Source organism: Schistocerca nitens, chromosome 3 (assembly GCF_023898315.1).
Source record: "Schistocerca nitens isolate TAMUIC-IGC-003100 chromosome 3, iqSchNite1.1, whole genome shotgun sequence".
Classification (NCBI taxonomy): Eukaryota; Metazoa; Arthropoda; class Insecta; order Orthoptera; family Acrididae; genus Schistocerca; species Schistocerca nitens.
This window is the reverse complement of record NC_064616.1, coordinates 874,400,564-874,415,999: the sequence shown is the minus strand read 5'-3', so window position 1 is coordinate 874,415,999 and position 15,436 is coordinate 874,400,564. Positions and strand designations below refer to the sequence as shown.

The 15,436-nt window shown below is 44.5% G+C and overlaps 1 protein-coding gene across 1 annotated transcript in view; it reads right to left on the bottom strand.

Annotated features, from left to right (window-relative positions):
- Nucleotides 1–15,436, bottom strand: part of LOC126249460 (dynein axonemal intermediate chain 3-like) — a 176,654-nt gene that overhangs the window by 104,163 nt on the left and 57,055 nt on the right. Inside the window, exon 5 of the mRNA XM_049951114.1 lies at nt 3,377–3,494. Coding sequence (XP_049807071.1) covers nt 3,377–3,494 — 118 coding nt within the window. The remainder of the gene's footprint in view (nt 1–3,376; nt 3,495–15,436) is intronic.

Here is a 15,436-nt window from a genome sequence, read left to right as displayed (position 1 = left end):
AATTTACTAAAAGAAAAATCTGCCAAAGTTTTGCATTCCTTGCTGCGACAAGGCAAAGCAATCTTTCAGAGTTGAAAAGCGAGACCAAAAGCTAACAGGTCTCCTCTCGCCAAGTAACAACGCGCCACGCGGTCAATCTAACCCACCCTTCTTCGACTGGAGCATAGCTGTGGACGCTTCCCGTACCGGCGGCAGACTGCCTCCCTTTTTCTTCTCCAGCCTCTTCCACGCTCCGCGTGGACCGGAAAACCCAAAGATGCCATTTCCGCCATCAACCTAACGCAGGTGGATTTCTCTCAAGTAGCGCCAACCTCTTTGCCTACTTTATCACTACGAGAGTTGGCTATTCTGTACAACTGCTGCTGAATCTGTACGACTATCGCAAACTTTCTGCAGCAGACTACGCCACCGTCTAGCAACGTGACACACAACCACATTCATTCAGTCACACCACTATGAGAGTTATGAGAAAAGAGAAACAAGGAAAAGAAAGAGACATGCTAGTGAAAATGGGCTACCGGACTAATGAAAGGTGGCTACAGGACCCTCTCATCCGATTGATCTTTCTTTGTGGAGAAACAACAGAAAACCGAAATTGATGAGGACTGATAGGCAAGTGAACTTCACTCTTATTGTTTCTCAACCACTGTGCCACCTCGCTCAGTTACACTTGGAAAACTTAGTTTTCCTTTTTGATAACTTCAGGATGTCAATGAATTGTTCAATAAATATTGTACGAAGTTTTCCAAAAATGTGATCATTTTATTTGAGCAATACTTCTTTCTTCTACATTAATTTTCACCTGGTTTAGATGTGTCATTCTGTGTTAAACTAGTTTTTATATGTGTAAAAGTTTTCGGGTCTTTGAACAGAATAAAATAATGGAATTGAAGTCTTCAGAAAAGCATACAAGCATTAGACTAAGTACACATTAAAAAGTGTAAGATGTATAGCACTGAAGATACTCAATCAAAATACAGTGTGACCCAAAAGTCCATTAACATGTGGAAATGCAATAATTTACGGAATAATGTTGTAGTTACTCGGAGATGAAGAAGCTTGCACAGGATAGAGTAGCACGGAGAGCTGCATCAAACCAGTCTCTGGACTAAAGACCACAACAACAACAAAAATGTAGGCAGAGAGCTAAAAATTGACACAAATGCCTGAAATGACATGAAGTTTTAGTGAAACCAAAAAAGAGCGCAAAAATTGGCCATCAGGTCTCTGGACAGCAACATATCAGTGACGCCGCATCAGAATCGTGTTTAAAATGAGATGTAGTGAGAGCGGAAGTCAGATCATCCTTAGCCTGTCTACTGGGAGATGCGACTTTTATGGAGGATGGCACTCCATCCTCGATTGCTACACGTCTGAAATATCTCTCACGCACATCGTTTGGTAAGAATCGTGTGCTGAGCAGCCACCTCCATCATCCTTGACCTCCCATGTCCCAGACCTCAGTCCGTGCGATTACTGGCTGTGGGGTTACCTGAAGTCGCAAGTCTGCCGCGATCGTCCGACCTCATTAGGCATGCTAAAAGGCACCATCCACCGACGTTTTCTAACCATACGTACTGATATGCTGTACAAGGTTGTTCACAACATTGTTTCTCGGCTACAGGTATTGTTGATCAATCATGGCCGACATTTTGAGCATTTGTCATAAAGAAAATCGCCTTTGCTAAAAATCAGTTGTTACGCTAATTACAGGGCTATTACAAATGATTGAAGCGATTTCATAAATTCACTGTAGCTCCATTCATTGACATATGGTCACGACACACTACAGATACGTAGAAAAACTCATAAAGTTTTTTTCGGCTGAAGCCGCACTTCAGGTTTCTGCCGCCAGAGCGCTCGAGAGCGCAGTGAGACAAAATGGCGACAGGAGCCGAGAAAGCGTATGTCGTGCTGGAAATGCACTCACATCAGTCAGTCATAACAGTGCAACGACACTTCAGGACGAAGTTCAACAAAGATCCACCAAATGCTAACTCCATTCGGCGATGGTATGCGCAGTTTAAAGCTTCTGGATGCCTCTGTAAGGGGAAATCAACGGGTCGGCCTGCAGTGAGCGAAGAAACGGTTGAACGCGTGCGGGCAAGTTTCACGCGTAGCCAGCGGAAGTCGACGAATAAAGCAAGCAGGGAGCTAAACGTACCACAGCCGACGGTTTGGGAAATCTTACGGAAAAGGCTAAAGCAGAAGCCTTACCGTTTACAATTGCTACAAGCCCTGACACACGATGACAAAGTCTAACGCTTTGAATTTTCGGCGCGGTTGCAACAGCTCATGGAAGAGGATGCGTTCAGTGCGAAACTTGTTTTCAGTGATGAAGCAACATTTTTTCTTAATGGTGAAGTGAACAGACACAATGTGCGAATCTGGGCGGTAGAGAATCCTCACGCATTCGTGCAGCAAATTCGCAATTCACCAAAAGTTAACGTGTTTTGTGCAATCTCACGGTTAAAAGTTTACGGCCCCTTTTTCTTCTGCGAAAAAAACGTTACAGGACACGTGTATCTGGACATGCTGGAATATTGGCTCATGCCACAACTGGAGACCGACAGCGCCGACTTCATCTTTCAACAGGATGGTGCTCCACCGCACTTCCATCATGATGTTCGGCATTTCTTAAACAGGAGATTGAAAAATCGGTGGATCGGTCGTGGTGGAGATCATGATCAGCAATTCATGTCATGGCCTCCACGCTCTCCCGACTTAACCCCATGCGATTTCTTTCAGTGGGGTTATGTGAAAGATTCAGTGTTTAAACCTCCTCTACCAAGAAACGTGCCAGAACTGCGAGCTCGCATCAACGATGCTTTCGAACTCATTGATGGGGACATGCTGCGCCGAGTGTGGGAGGAACTTGATTATCGGCTTGATGTCTGCCGAATCACTAAAGGGACACATATCGAACATTTGTGAATGCCTAAAAAAACTTTTTGAGTTTTTGTATGTGTGTGCAAAGCATTGTGAAAATACCTCAAATAATAAAGTTATTGTAGAGCTGTGAAATCGCTTCAATCATTTGTAATAACCCTGTATTGTTTTTGTATCATATGAAGCGCCATCTGTTAGTCATTGTGTGAACTTTTTGTTTCAATAAAACCCCTTGTAATTTCAAGCATGTGTGTCAATTTTTACTTCTTTACCCACATTACCCCGTGAAGTATTGAATTATCAAATGTTAACTGACTTTTGGGTCACCCTGTAAATCACGTCACCTCCAAATTCCTGAAGACTTGTTTATTCTCATAAGCGCATTGAGTAGGATATAACTTTGAATAAAGAACAAACCTATCTGGTAACAACATCTACACGTACGTAGTGTGGAAGTTCATTAATTAGCGTGACAGTGTTTGCGTACCTTCCTCTGGACGTATTTCTCCGTATGTCGAGGCTGCCTCGTCTGTCTCTGATAGCCGATTGCCGGAAATAGCAGGTAGTGGTGAACTGAAACTGGAAATAGGGTAGTCAGCCGAGACCTGCAGAAACAGAAAACATCAAGATGTGAATTGTGAACTTCATTTGGCCGTCATACACTCCTGGAAATGGAAAAAAGAACACATTGACACCGGTGTGTCAGACCCACCATACTTGCTCCTGACACTGCGAGAGGGCTGTACAAGCAATGATCACACGCACGGCACAGCGGACACACCAGGAACCGCGGTGTTGGCCGTCGAATGGCGCTAGCTGCGCAGCACTTGTGCACCGCCGCCGTCAGTGTCAGCCAGTTTGCCGTGGCATACCGAGCTCCATCGCAGTCTTTAACACTGGTAGCATGCCGCGACAGCGTGGACGTGAACCGTATGTGCAGTTGACGGACTTTGAGCGAGGGCGTATAGTGGGCATGCGGGAGGCCGGGTGGACGTACCGCCGAATTGCTCAACACGTGGGGCGTGAGGTCTCCACAGTACATCGATGTTGTCGCCAGTGGTCGGCGGAAGGTGCACGTGCCCGTCGACCTGGGACCGGACCGCAGCGACGCACGGATGCACGCCAAGACCGTAGGATCCTACGCAGTGCCGTAGGGGACCGCACCGCCACATCCCAGCAAATTAGGGACACTGTTGCTCCTGGGGTATCGGCGAGGACCATTCGCAACCGTCTCCATGAAGCTGGGCTACGGTCCCGCACACCGTTAGGCCATCTTCTGCTCACGCCCCAACATCGTGCAGCCCGCCTCCAGTGGTGTCGCGACAGGCGTGAATGGAGGGACGAATGGAGACGTGTCGTCTTCAGCGATGAGAGTCGCTTCTGCCTTGTTGCCAATGATGGTCGTATGCGTGTTTGGCGCCGTGCAGGTGAGCGCCACAATCAGGACTGCATACGACCGAGGCACACAGGGCCAACACCCGGCATCATGGTGTGGGGAGCGATCTCCTACACTGGCCGTACACCACTGGTGATCGTCGAGGGGACACTGAATAGTGCACGGTACATCCAAACCGTCATCGAACCCATCGTTCTACCATTCCTAGACCGGCAAGGGAACTTGCTGTTCCAACAGGACAATGCACGTCCGCATGTATCCCGTGCCACCCAACGTGCTCTAGAAGGTGTAAGTCAACTACCCTGGCCAGCAAGATCTCCGGATCTGTCCTCCATTGAGCATGTTTGGGACTGGATGAAGCGTCGTCTCACGCGGTCTGCACGTCCAGCACGAACGCTGGTCCAACTGAGGCGCCAGGTGGAAATGGCATGGCAAGCCGTTCCACAGGACTACATCCAGCATCTCTACGATCGTCTCCATGGGAGAATAGCAGCCTGCATTGCTGCGAAAGGTGGATATACACTGTACTAGTGCCGACATTGTGCATGCTCTGTTGCCTGTGTCTATGTGCCTGTGGTTCTGTCAGTGTGATCATGTGATGTATCTGACCCCAGGAATGTGTCAATAAAGTTTCCCCTTCCTGGGACAATGAATTCACGGTGTTCTTATTTCAATTTCCAGGAGTGTATTTGAGAATTCTTACCACTTTCAGGTTCATAATTCCATAATCAGAACACTAGTTTCAGATCGTACCGAAGTTCTCTTGCACAGGCTGTCTGTGAGTCTAAGAATGAGAGCCGGAGGGAAGTGAATTAATTTCCTGTGAAGCTGGACCTGACTAGTTAGTAGTGACAGACCAAAATGGTTTTCGCTTAGAAAGTAACCCAAATAGTAATACAAATATTCAATGAAGTAATGATGCAATCAAGCTACGAACTGAAAACACTAAGTTACAGGGATCGTTTCCGTAACTTATATTTTCCGTTGTTAGTACAATTTATATGGCAGAGATACTAAATCGTCTGTTAAAATGTTTACGTAAACAATAATAATATGCAACAGTACGAAAGTATAGTTTCAGTGCACTCAACTGGGGTAGTCCGGTAATAACTTGCAAATGCTTTCGCCGGCCGCTGGTGGCCGAGCGGTTCTGGCGCTACAGTCTGGCACCGCGCGACTGCTACGGTCGCAGGTTCGAATCCTGCTTCGGGCATGGATGTGTGTGTTGTCCTTAGGTTAGTTAGGTTTAAGTAGTTCTAAGTTCTAGGGGACTTATGACCTCAGCAGTTGAGTCCCATAGTGCTCAGAGCCATTTGAACCATTTTTTTTGCAAATGCTTTCAAAACTGACCACTTAGGGAGATCTAGCTTTACTGCCGGCCTTTCCGTTTGGTTTGTTTAATAGTTCTCAGTGAGAGTGCTCTGAAATTCTGGATATGAAACTCGTGGTGAGCTAATTAAATGTCGATGAAGAATTACAAAAAATGGTTCAAATGGCTCTGAGCACTATGGGACTTAACATCTGTGGTCATCAGTCCCCTAGAACTTAGAACTACTTAAACCTAACTAACCTAAGGACATCACACACATCCATGCCCGAGGCAGGATTCGAACCTGCGACCGTAGCAGTCGCGCGGTTCCGGACTGCGCTCCTAGAACCGCTAGACCACTGCGGCCGGCGAAGAATTACAATAAAGGTAAAATAATACACTGGTGTATTAAACGTATATTTGAAACACACATTCTCATATACATGTTAATAGCTCATGAATTGACGTGACAGTTATTTAATACAAATACTGTTGGACCCAACACGTCTTGAATTTAGTGTTATTGCACAGAAAAATTAAAGTTTACGTCGATAAAGTAATTTTCTGATCTTAAAAATGAAAATTATTCATTGATCATTGACTAATTCAGTCAGAAAAATGTTTCACTTGCCATGCACATTCAATTCATTCGCATAGCTCAGCATATGTACAAAATTCTGGGACGCAACACAAAGCCTCACACAAAGGTTAAGAAGATATTTTGCCTTTGTCACATGAAGCACTGAAGTCCTAGTACAGCAAAAACAAAGTCCGTCAGAGACAGATCCGAAATAAAACTTTTTTGCAGATTATTTCTGCATGCCGGACCGAGAGTCAAACCCAGAACCTTTTACTTTCGCGAAAAAATGTTCTGTCGACTGAGCTACCTTCGTCTCTCTTATTTTTTTATTAAAAGTCTTTTATTGCGCTGAAAGATAATGAACTTCAACGTTGTACAAAAGTTGATGCAAAGCTTTACCGTCGTCAATACAGCCTTTAAATTATTTTCAATAGGAATGGAATAAATATAAGAATAAAAATAAAAAAGTTTGAAGTGTACGTGACAATCCCAGCATACATTTTGTGTTCTCAAGAATATAATAAAAAAAAATATTTGAATTTCTTCTTGCATAAAATTTCATTTGTACTATGTTTATATACTGTTTGTACTCGGTTCAGGTGCACATTAGAGCAATTAAACAGCAGAATTGCAACAACTGCCATAGAATATATGTTATCCCAAAATAAGAATTTTACACTACTGGCCATTAAAATTGCTACACCAAGAAGAAATGCAGATGATAAACGCTTATTCATTGGACAAATATATTATACTAGAACTGACATGTGATTACATTTTCACACAATTTGGGTGCGTAGATCCTGAGAAATCAGTGCCCAGAACAACCACCTCTTGCCTTAATAACGGCCTTGATACGCCTAGGCATTGAGTCAAACAGAGCTTGGATGGCATGTAGAGGTACAGCTGAACATGCAGCTTCAACACGATACCACAGCTCATCAAGAGTAGTAACTGGCGTATTGTGATGAGCCAGTTGCTCGGCCACCATTGACCAGACGTTTTCAACTGGTGAGAGGTCTGGAGAATGTGCTGGCCAGGGCAGCAGTCGAACATTTTCTGTATCCAGTAAGGCCCGTACAGGACCTGAAACATGCGGTCGTGAATTATCCTGCTGAAATGTAGGGTTTCGCAGGGATCGAATGAAGGGTAGAGCCACGGTTTGTAACACATCTGAAATGTAACGTCCACTGTTCAAAGTGCCGTCAGTGCGAACAAGAGGTGACCGAGACGTGTAACCAATGGCACCTGATACCATCACGCCGGGCGATACGCCAGTATGGCGATGACGAATACACGCTTCCAATGTGCGTTCAAAAAAATGGCTCTGAGCACTATGGGACTTAATTTCTAAGGTAATCAGTCCCCTAGAACTTAGAACTACTTAAACCTAACTAACCTAAGGACTTTACACACATCCATGCCCGAGGCAGGATTCGAACCTGCGACCGTAGCGGTCACGCGGTTCCAAACTGAAGCGCTTAGAACCGCACGGCCACACCGGCCGGCCAATGTGCGTTCACCGCGATGTCGCCAAACACGGATGCGACCATCATGATGCTGTAAACAGAACCTGGATCCATCCGAAAAAATGGCGTTTTGCCATTCGTGCACCCAGGTTCGTCGTTGAGTACACCATGGCAGGTGTTCCTGTCTGTGATGCAGCGTCAAGGGTAACCGTAGCCATGGGGTCCGAGCTGATAGTTCATGCTGCTACAAACGTCGTCGAACTGTTCGTGCAGATGGTTGTTGTCTTGAAAACGTCCCCATCTGTTGACTCAGGGATCAAGACGTGGCTGCACGATCCCTTACAGCCATGCCGATAGGTTGTCTGTCATCTCGACTGCTAGTGATACGAGGCCGTTGGGATCCAGCACGGTGTTCCGTATTACCTTCCTGAACCCACCGGTTCCATATTCTGCTAACAGTCATTGGATCTGGACCAACGCGAGCAGCAATGTCGCGATACGATAAACCGCAATCGCGATAGGCTACAATCAAAGTCGGGAACGTGATGGTATGCATTTCTCCTCCTTACACGAGGCATCACAAGAACGTTTCACCAGGCAACACCGATCAACTGCTGTTTGTGTATGAGAAATCGGTTGGAAACTTTCCTCATGTCAGCACGTTGTAGGCGTCGCCACCGGCGCCAACCTTGTGTGAATGCTCTGAAAAGCTAATCATTTGTATATCACAGCATCTTCTTCCAGTCGGTTAAATTTCGCGTCTGTAGCACGTCATCTTCGTGGTGTAGCAATTTTAATGGCCAGTAGTGTACATATGTTTTAGAGGAAAGCGACCATGTGCTACTTACGTTAATGATATGAATGATTTGTTTAAATTTATTGTAGATGAAAAGTGATTTGTTGTAATTTTTGTTAACTAATCTGTGTATATAACAAAACTAAACGACACGTTTTATTCGCCTTCATTAAGAAAAGTTCAATGATACACTAAACAATACTTTTGCCTCTGTCCCATTCTCATGTGTACTCTCAAAATGGTCTGCATTTGCAAATTATTTTTTTTTTAGTTTTACAAGATTGTACCAATTCTCTTGTTCCATCATGTATTTCTGTTACTGGTTTGAATGCGAACTCTTTATCATCGTTTTTATTTTATACCCTGCCACGGGAGTCACACGCAGATGGTCCATATCTGATTCCTAGATGAAATTTGGAACTTCAGTGTTGCAATGACAAAAAGTCAGTAAGTTCATATTCGTCAGTGCCCTTATGTCTAGCGAGAGAAACTATCAAATAACTGATAAGCAAGACAAATGCATCGCGCCTTGCATCCAGGAAAAATTTCCAATCTGTCTGCAAAAGTTAGTCTACATATTTATGGTGGTTATCGTGATGATACACAGTTTTTTTTTCATATGGAAAATGATTTATAGCATAGATTTATACATGGTATTCAGCTGCCTCTACCGACGTCGTCTTGTGCAACCTCAAATGACAGAAAAATGTAGTTGGCCAGTTGGCCCTGGAGATGTGAAGCATGTTGTTAGAATGTCGCAGAATAAATGGTAAAGTATTCGAAGACACGTTAGACCTAGTGTACAAATTTTGTTTATGAAACTACTTTAGCACACTAACGCGGCGAGTCATAATTAATCTTTTACCGGAAAGTTGTTGCTTTCACGCTTCTCATTTTCGTATCTGCTGTTAATTTCGATGTTTCCTATGGTGACACAAACTTTATAAGGCAACGTTTCTCAACGATTTACGAAAGATTAATCAGCATAAACGCAATACGCCTACAGAGACATCCAAAACCTGTTTAACTACACTGCTAATCACACAAAGAAAGGTTAGAGGCAGTTGGATAAGTATGGAAGAAGTAAGGTATTCTTTGGTCCAAAAATACCGTGACACATGGCTAATCCTCACTTGTATTTTTTACAGTATGATTCCTTTTGTTAACAGTCGTCCAAAGCTCTGAGAGGAAACTTCTATCGATTACGTTGCCATCGCCTGTCTGGATACAGAAGTAGTGCGGGTTGCATAAAACGACATCGGCAGGGGCACCTGGATGACCCTGTATGTATCATATTAGCTTCAACATTACACACTTCACATAAAACTGAGGGTATGAAATTTAATTAATATTTCTTAGCAAGAGTTGGGTACATTTCGGTAATGACGTCTAGCCAATATCTAGGTACGACTCATGACTCTCTCTCACAGCTTTACTTCCATCACTACTTCTCTGCTACTCTCCAAATTTCACCACAGTTCTCCTGCATACATTGCAAGACTAGCTCTCCTGGAAGAAAGGATATTGAAAGGAAATGGCTTACTCACAGCCTTGCCGTACTAGCTGAGGTAAGCTGTGAGGGCAGGTTGTGGGTAGTGCGTGGATATCTCAGTCGGCAGAACATTTGCCTAGGGAAGCTTACAGGTTCGAGGTCTCGTCCGGCACACAGTTTCAATCTACCGGGTAGTCTAATTTCAGCAAACATGCCGCTGCAAAGTGAAAATTCATTCGGATCACTGAAGTATTCTAAGCACCTAGTCACTAGAATGTTTTCTGATGTGGGCGATCAAGCGACAGATTTTCTGCCTGTATACAGCGCAAGATAGCTTTCTGCCCTCCGGTATTTGTCAGCTTTATAGCTTCAGTCGATAATAGCGCCGCTGAGCTATGAAATTTAAGGCATCCCAGTTCCAGTTGCCGTTCAACGAGCTATCAGCTCTTCTCTCGAGCCATGTATAAGCAAAATGCTTCTGTCAATAGCATAAAATCACATAAAGATGCTTGACCGGAGCCTGTGTTGCCGTGTGGCAATTTTTCCTGAGTAGATCGCTCTTCTAGTCAAGCTGGAGAAAGTGTATCATCCTAGCTACAAAAATTGTAGCCGTGCCTCGTTATGCCAGGTGTGCTCTGAGAACACCTGTGAAATTTCTCTGTGCGTGAAGTATTTACACGGTTCAGTTATATTAATGTGGCTAACGCTTATTTTCCACGTCAAAGTGCAATAACCGCTCACAGATGGCGGGTGGCAGCACTTTCAGCGAACGGTTGAAAGGTGGCTACACTGAGCCACAGCGCCAGAGATTGCGCCAAAGAGTTTTATTCCGCCGCCTCCACTGGCAGTGCTTATTGAGAAGTAGCAGTAGGCTGTGCTTGTTGAGATGTTGCAGTAGCGAGTCGTAGTTGAGAAGTTGCGGTAGTGAGTGATTGGGGATGCTGTAATGATCAGAGTGTACCTTTCGTCAATATATATGAAGGTAAAAAAAAAAAGAATTTTTTACCTTCATATATATTGACGAAAAGCACACTCTGATCATTACAGCATCCCCAATCCAACAACATCTGGTGTCTAGCCCATCAAAACATTACTACAAGTTCTGAACCAGCACTCACTACCGCAACTTCTCAACTACGACTCGCTACTGCAACATCTCAACAAGCACAGCCTACTGCTACTTCTCAATAAGCACTGCCAGTGGAGGCGGCGGAATAAAACTCTTTGGCGCAATCTCTGGCGCTGTGGCTCAGTGTAGCCACCTTTCACGGTATAAAAATAAACCGTGCTGGGGGAATGCGGAAAACAGTGCAGTCGTTGTCGTATTGTGAAAATGGAGCAGTTTATCTGACGTCCAAAAGGGCATGATCATTGGCTATCGGGCAAAGGCTGGGAGCATTTCCGAAACGGCTAAGTTTGTAAACTGTGCCCGTACTGCCGTGGTTAAGGTATACCATGCATGGCAAAATGGTGCTATCCAAAACCGGCGCCGAGGTAACTGGCGCATCACGAACCCCAGATAACAGGGGTGCACGACGTCTGTAGAGATGTGTACGGGCGAACAGACGTGTAACTACTGAGCAACTGACTGTCCCGATGAACCAAGGGACTACAAACAGTATCTCCTCAACAATCGATCAGCGAACGTTGCTGCGTATGGGCCTCCGCAGCAGGTGGCTGGTTCCTTGCTGACTGCTTGTGGAACGGCGGGTAAAAATTATTAATACCATCTTACTCACGCGAGCCTGGCAACTAATTTTGTGGCCAGCTAGAAAGCGAAGGGTAACATATTGACCTCAGTTTCCAGTCTGCACGGCCACATTCTCGTCCAGCCCACTAAAAGTAAAGTTTCTATCCTCCTATTTCTTTGCGGGATCAGGACTAGGATTTTAAATAAAAGTATAAATTTCCAATCAAAATTATATTGCGTAAAGTTTTTCACATACAACACTTACAAATTCACTATTTTCAATTGAAACCAAGTCTTTCTATTCTAACAGCACATTTAGCAGTTCACAGGTGACCTTTACGCTACGTTCCTACCAGATTGTCTTTCGCCCTGACTAAAATATTTCAGTGAAAGTTTGCAATAAATGTTCCAAATTAATGCTCGCCATAAAAGTGGAAATAAAGTCACCACTTGCCATGCGGAGTTGTAATTCTCACGGACGGCACACTAACAGTTATTTTTGCGAGGACGGTGTACACTTAAAAAATTGTTCAAATGGCTCTGAGCACTATGGGACTTAACTTCTGAGGTCATCAGTCCCCTAGAACTTAGAACTACTTAAACCTAACTAACCTAAGGACATCACACACATCCATGCCCGAGGCGGGATTCTAACCTGCGACCGTAGCGGTCGCGCGGTTCCAGACTGTAGCGCCTAGAACCGCTCGGCCACCCCGGCCGGCCGGTGTACAGTCCTCACGCGTTTACTATCCGTTTTTACAGCAAAATACGCGCTTTGTCACAGATCGGCTCTGATGTCACCCGAGGCAGAGCGCGATCCGACGTTTAACAGATGCGGATCTTACAGTAGCTGAATGCGAAGTGAACCTTACTATTGCCTCTCGGGCTGCATTTACATAGCGGACGGTCGAGGGAACATCTGTTATCTACAGCTATCTGCATACTGCAGCAGCCTCCGAGCGACCGCTTTCTCAGGCACATAAACTTTAATAATATAGTTACAAATTACTTCAGAAACCTCTTAATTTTTATTTGTATTCAGTTAAGTTGTTTGAAATCACTGAAAAAGTTTCAGCTCGCTAGAATGATAACTTTGCCTTCTAGAATTTTTATAGTGAAACTAACGGTGCCGGCCAGAGTGGCCGAACGGTTCTAGGCGCTACAGTCTGGAACTGCGAGACCGCTACGGTCGCTGGTTCGAATCCTGCCTCGGGCATGGATGTGTGTGATGCCCTTAGGTTAGTTAGGTTTAAGTAGCTCTAAGTTCTAGGAGACTGATGACCTCAGAAGTTAAGCCCCATAGTGCTCAGAGCCATTTGAACCATTTTGAAACTAACGGTAGAGCTTTACCTCTGAACCATATCTTTACTAGAAGTAATGTCAGCAGTTATTAATACTATAACTCTCAAATTTGGTATAGCTCTATCACTTGATATGTTTTATCATCCACTTTAACCAAAGTTCTCTATAACTAAAATCACAGGTATTTAATCTACAACATTTGGGTACATTTTAGTTACAAAATTGGTTTTTACTTAATTACTCAAAAACTATAAGAGGTAGCTTAACGTGGTCTTTCAGTTATTATTTCTGGGGTGAACTGAAGCACAGAACAAATTTTTATGTTTTTCAGTCCATTATTAGCACCTCTGATTTTTCCCAAAATCGTGGATTCCGGTGTTAATTTTTGTTATATGGTTTTGGAAACCTGCACCTTCTGACCAAATTCTGGTTATCTAGCTTCATTATTTAGCGCCACTTATTTTTCTCTTAAAATGGTATTTCTTCGTATACTGTTAACTCTAGAACACAAAGACTTGGTATTTGGAACATTATAACACTAAACTATATTTTAATAAAGTTTTAAACGTAAATTTTGATTTTTAATTTCATACTTAATTGTGGTGCAATACTTGCGCGGCCGGCCGCGGTGGTCTCGCGGTTCTAGGCGCGCAGTCCGGAACCGTGCGACTGCTACGGTCGCAGGTTCGAATCCTGCCTCGGGCATGGATGTGTGTGATGTCCTTAGGTTAGTTAGGTTTAACTAGTTCTAAGTTCTAGGGGACTGATGACCACAGCAGTTGAGTCCCATAGTGCTCAGAGCGATTTTGAATACTTGCGCGCTACGTGCAGACGCGTTAAGGTGACGTGGCGCTACTAGCAGTGAACTGGGCTAAGTCCGGGCACATTCGCTCGCCACTGTATCTCACACACGACACAGCGCTTGGCTTGCTTCATGCTCTTCATCGGCGACGAAGGCTGGAATTTGTATCCCGGTACCGCAACTGGACGTCCATTTCGTGGTGACGGGTGGTTTTCTCTTCAGATGAATCATGTTTTATGCTTAAGCGGACAGATGGCCGTTGGCGTGTACGCCGTGATACGTCTGAAAGCAAATGGTTCAGGCTGGAGGAAGGAGTGTTATGGTCTGGGGATGTTTCCATTGCATTCTCTGGGTGATCTGTTCATTCTGGAAGGCTAAATGCATCACCAAAAATATGAATCTATCCTTTGTGGACCATGCCCAACCCTACATGCGGTTTGCTTTTCCTCGGTACGATGGCATCCATCAGTAAGACAGTGCTACGTGTCACACAGCTCTCAGTGTCCGTGCGTTGTTCGAAGAGCACCAGGATGAGTTTACCGTGCTCTCCTGGTCACCAAAGATCCTGGATTTAAACGAAATCGAGTATCTGTGGGACCACTTCGATCGGGCTGTTCGGTATGGCTCCACATCCCTGTCGGTACCTTCCTGAATGTAGTCGACTCTCTTCCTGCACGTCTCTCTCAGCGCTCCGTGCTGCAAAAGGTGGATATTCAGGCTTTTGTCATGTGGTCACATTAATGTGACTTAATAGTGCACTTTACCGTACAGCACGGTAAAACTTGTTTCTCCACCTTGTACAGGAAAATATTTAGTATATATTAAATATTAATGGCACAAAATTCACAACATACGAGGGCTATTCCGAAAGTAAGGTCCGATAGGTCGCGAAATGGAAACCACGGTAAAAATCAAAAATGTTTTATTTGCAACAGGTAGATACACCTTGCAGCTACTTATCTCCATAGTCGCCGACCCGACTTAGACGTGTATCGTAGCGTTGTACCAACTTTCCCATACCCTCGCTATAAAAGGCAGCCGCCAGTGCTCTCCGCCAATTCTCTACGCTGGCCTACGGCTCGTTGTCTTGTGCCGAAATGTTGTCTTCATAACCAGCGGTTCATGTGACCTGAGCTGAAACTCAGAGGGAGACAATTACGGGCTGTATTGTGGGTAATCTCACATTTCCATTTGAAAACGATGCAGGAGCATCTTCATTGCCCCTGCAGAATGCGGCTGAGAATTGTCTTGAAGACGAAACAGCACGACAGTTATGTAATGTTAGCTGCATAGCTTCAGGGGAAATTTCTCACCAGGCCCCCGTACTTGGCGGCAGACACTATTTTCTAGACATCTTTACGCACTCACTGCGAGCTCAGAAATGAGAAGAGCGACGTGATGCTAACTGGGGTTATACTAGAGACACTACCCAACACATCTGTGCAAAGCTTTATCGGATTTTCATAGTCGTTTCCATTTCGTGACCGATCGGACCTTACTTTCGGAATAGCCCTCGTATATTCGAAGGAATATTTTCAAATATTACAAAAATTTTAACGTTTTCAAAATTACAGATGACAACCAGATTATGTTCCATGGCCTATTTTCCTATTGTATCAACAGCTAACGCCAAAATTTCACATCCGTAACTCTTAAAGTGGGCGCCCCGGAAAGACTGTAAATCTTCTAATTTTGGCTAAATGACTTGACG